Below are 1,865 nucleotides of genomic sequence, written 5' to 3' on the forward strand. Positions count from 1 at the left end.
TAATTTCACACGAGGCTACTTACACCAACATAAACAGATGCTTGAAATATGAGAAATGATTTGACAGTGTGAAACACCAGCTGTGTCATACTAGGGTAAATTTTCCAGTTTAATGGGAGAAAGAGGTTTCAGTCCTACTATATCAAAAATTGCTAGTGGCTATGATATGGATTTTGAAAATCATCTTTCATCAGAATCCCCACTGAAACTAGAAGCAAGAAACCAAACCATCAGACTCCTAAGTAAATGGGAAGGAAGGGACCATATCCTTCATTCTAATCCTCTTTATGTTTCAAATCATCTTTTCCTTCACAAGATTATAGCTGGTAGAGACTGGGATGTGACCAAACTTACTGGATGACTAGCCCTGAAAGAGACCTTAGCTATCTCAGACTCTCTTCCCCTGCAGACACAACCAGGCTCACTGTATAGCATTATAGGTGTTCGAAGGCACATCCTCTCTCACTTTCTATTCGCACGAGGGTCAGAAATACAGACGAACATCCATCACCAACATGTCTGGATTATGCAGCATCAAAATATTTGCGACACAAGATCTCCACAATCCTGGGGCCTCTGTCAGGTATCACTCGTTTATAATCAGAGGTCTGACACTGAGCAGGGCTCCATCTCTAAAGCAAAAGGAAGTTACAAGTTTCTAAATCTTAACCTTTTACAAATACTTGCAGATTATTTATAAATGATGATGCCATTCCCCATGTAGAGTGAAAATATGAACGTCCTAAGGACTTAAAGGCATTTGTGTTTGCATGGAATCAAGTCACTGTCAGTCCATTTGGCATATTATCTGTGTCAAATTAAGCTTTCGTTATCTAAATACAGTATGAGTTTTGCTATAGTGCACTTATGTGCATATTATTTTAAGTTTTCTGACTGGACAAATCTGGACAGGACCTCAGCAGTTCCATTCCTTCTTCTGTAACCTCTTCAAGGCATCTTTGATTTCCTTGTTCCTCAAACTGTAAATCAAAGGATTCAGCATGGGGATAACCACAGTGTAAAAAACTGATGCAAATCTGTCAAAGCTGGAGGAACCGCCAGAACTAGAACTCAAATAGACAAAGGTACTCGAGGTATAGAAGAGGGACACTGCTGTGAGATGAGAAGCACAGGTGTTGAAAGCCTTGGACCTGCCTTTAGCTAACGTGATCTTCATGATGGAAATGACAATACAGCAATAGGATATCACGATAATGAGAGCACTTATTATGCCAAAGATCACTGTTAATACAGCAATCAATGGCGGTACAAAGAAAGTGTCAGTGCAGGACAGGACTAAGAGTTGAGGCATGTCACAGAAGAAGTGGTGGATGACATTAGGTCCACAGAAGTGAAGCTGAAGGAAGGCACACAACAGGGATACAGAAGCAGACAGTCCGGCCAGATAGGACCCCAGCACCATCCAAATACAGCGGGTGGGTGACATGACTGATGAATAGAGAAGAGGATTACAAATGGCGGCATATCGGTCATAAGCCATGGCAGTCATGAGACAAGACTCACTCAATCCCATGGTTGAAAAGACAAAATACTGAACAGCACAGCCCACAAAGCTGATAGTCTGCTGCTCCTGGAAACAATTGGAGAGCATCTTGGGGGCTGTGGAGGTCACATAGCAGATATCCATGAAGGACAGGTTACTGAGGAAGAAGTACATGGGCGTGTGGAGGTGAGAGTCCATCCTTATTAAGATGATGAGGCCCAAGTTCCAAGTCAGAGTCATCATGTATATCAGCAGGAATACAACAAACAGCACTGCTAGGATTCTGGGGAAATCAGAGAATCCCAAAAGGATGAAATAAGTGACCTCTGTAATATTTCCTCCCCCAATCATTTGCTCCATG

The 1,865-nt window shown here is 42.1% G+C and overlaps 1 protein-coding gene across 1 annotated transcript; it reads right to left on the minus strand.

Annotated features, from left to right (window-relative positions):
* Nucleotides 1-916: 916 nt before the first annotated feature.
* LOC115272246 (olfactory receptor 5AN1-like) lies at nt 917-1,864 on the minus strand. Its single transcript, XM_029915329.1, has one exon. The coding sequence runs from the start codon at nt 1,862-1,864 to the stop codon at nt 917-919; it is 948 nt and encodes a 315-aa protein (XP_029771189.1).
* Between the last annotated feature and the right edge of the window lies 1 nt (nt 1,865).

This window comes from Suricata suricatta, chromosome 11, assembly GCF_006229205.1.
Source record: "Suricata suricatta isolate VVHF042 chromosome 11, meerkat_22Aug2017_6uvM2_HiC, whole genome shotgun sequence".
In the NCBI taxonomy this organism is placed as follows: Eukaryota; Metazoa; Chordata; class Mammalia; order Carnivora; family Herpestidae; genus Suricata; species Suricata suricatta.

Coding starts and splice junctions, on each gene's coding strand:
- LOC115272246 (XM_029915329.1), bottom strand. CDS start 1,864: ATGGAGCAAATGATTGGGGGAGGAAATATTACAGAGGTCACTTATTTC.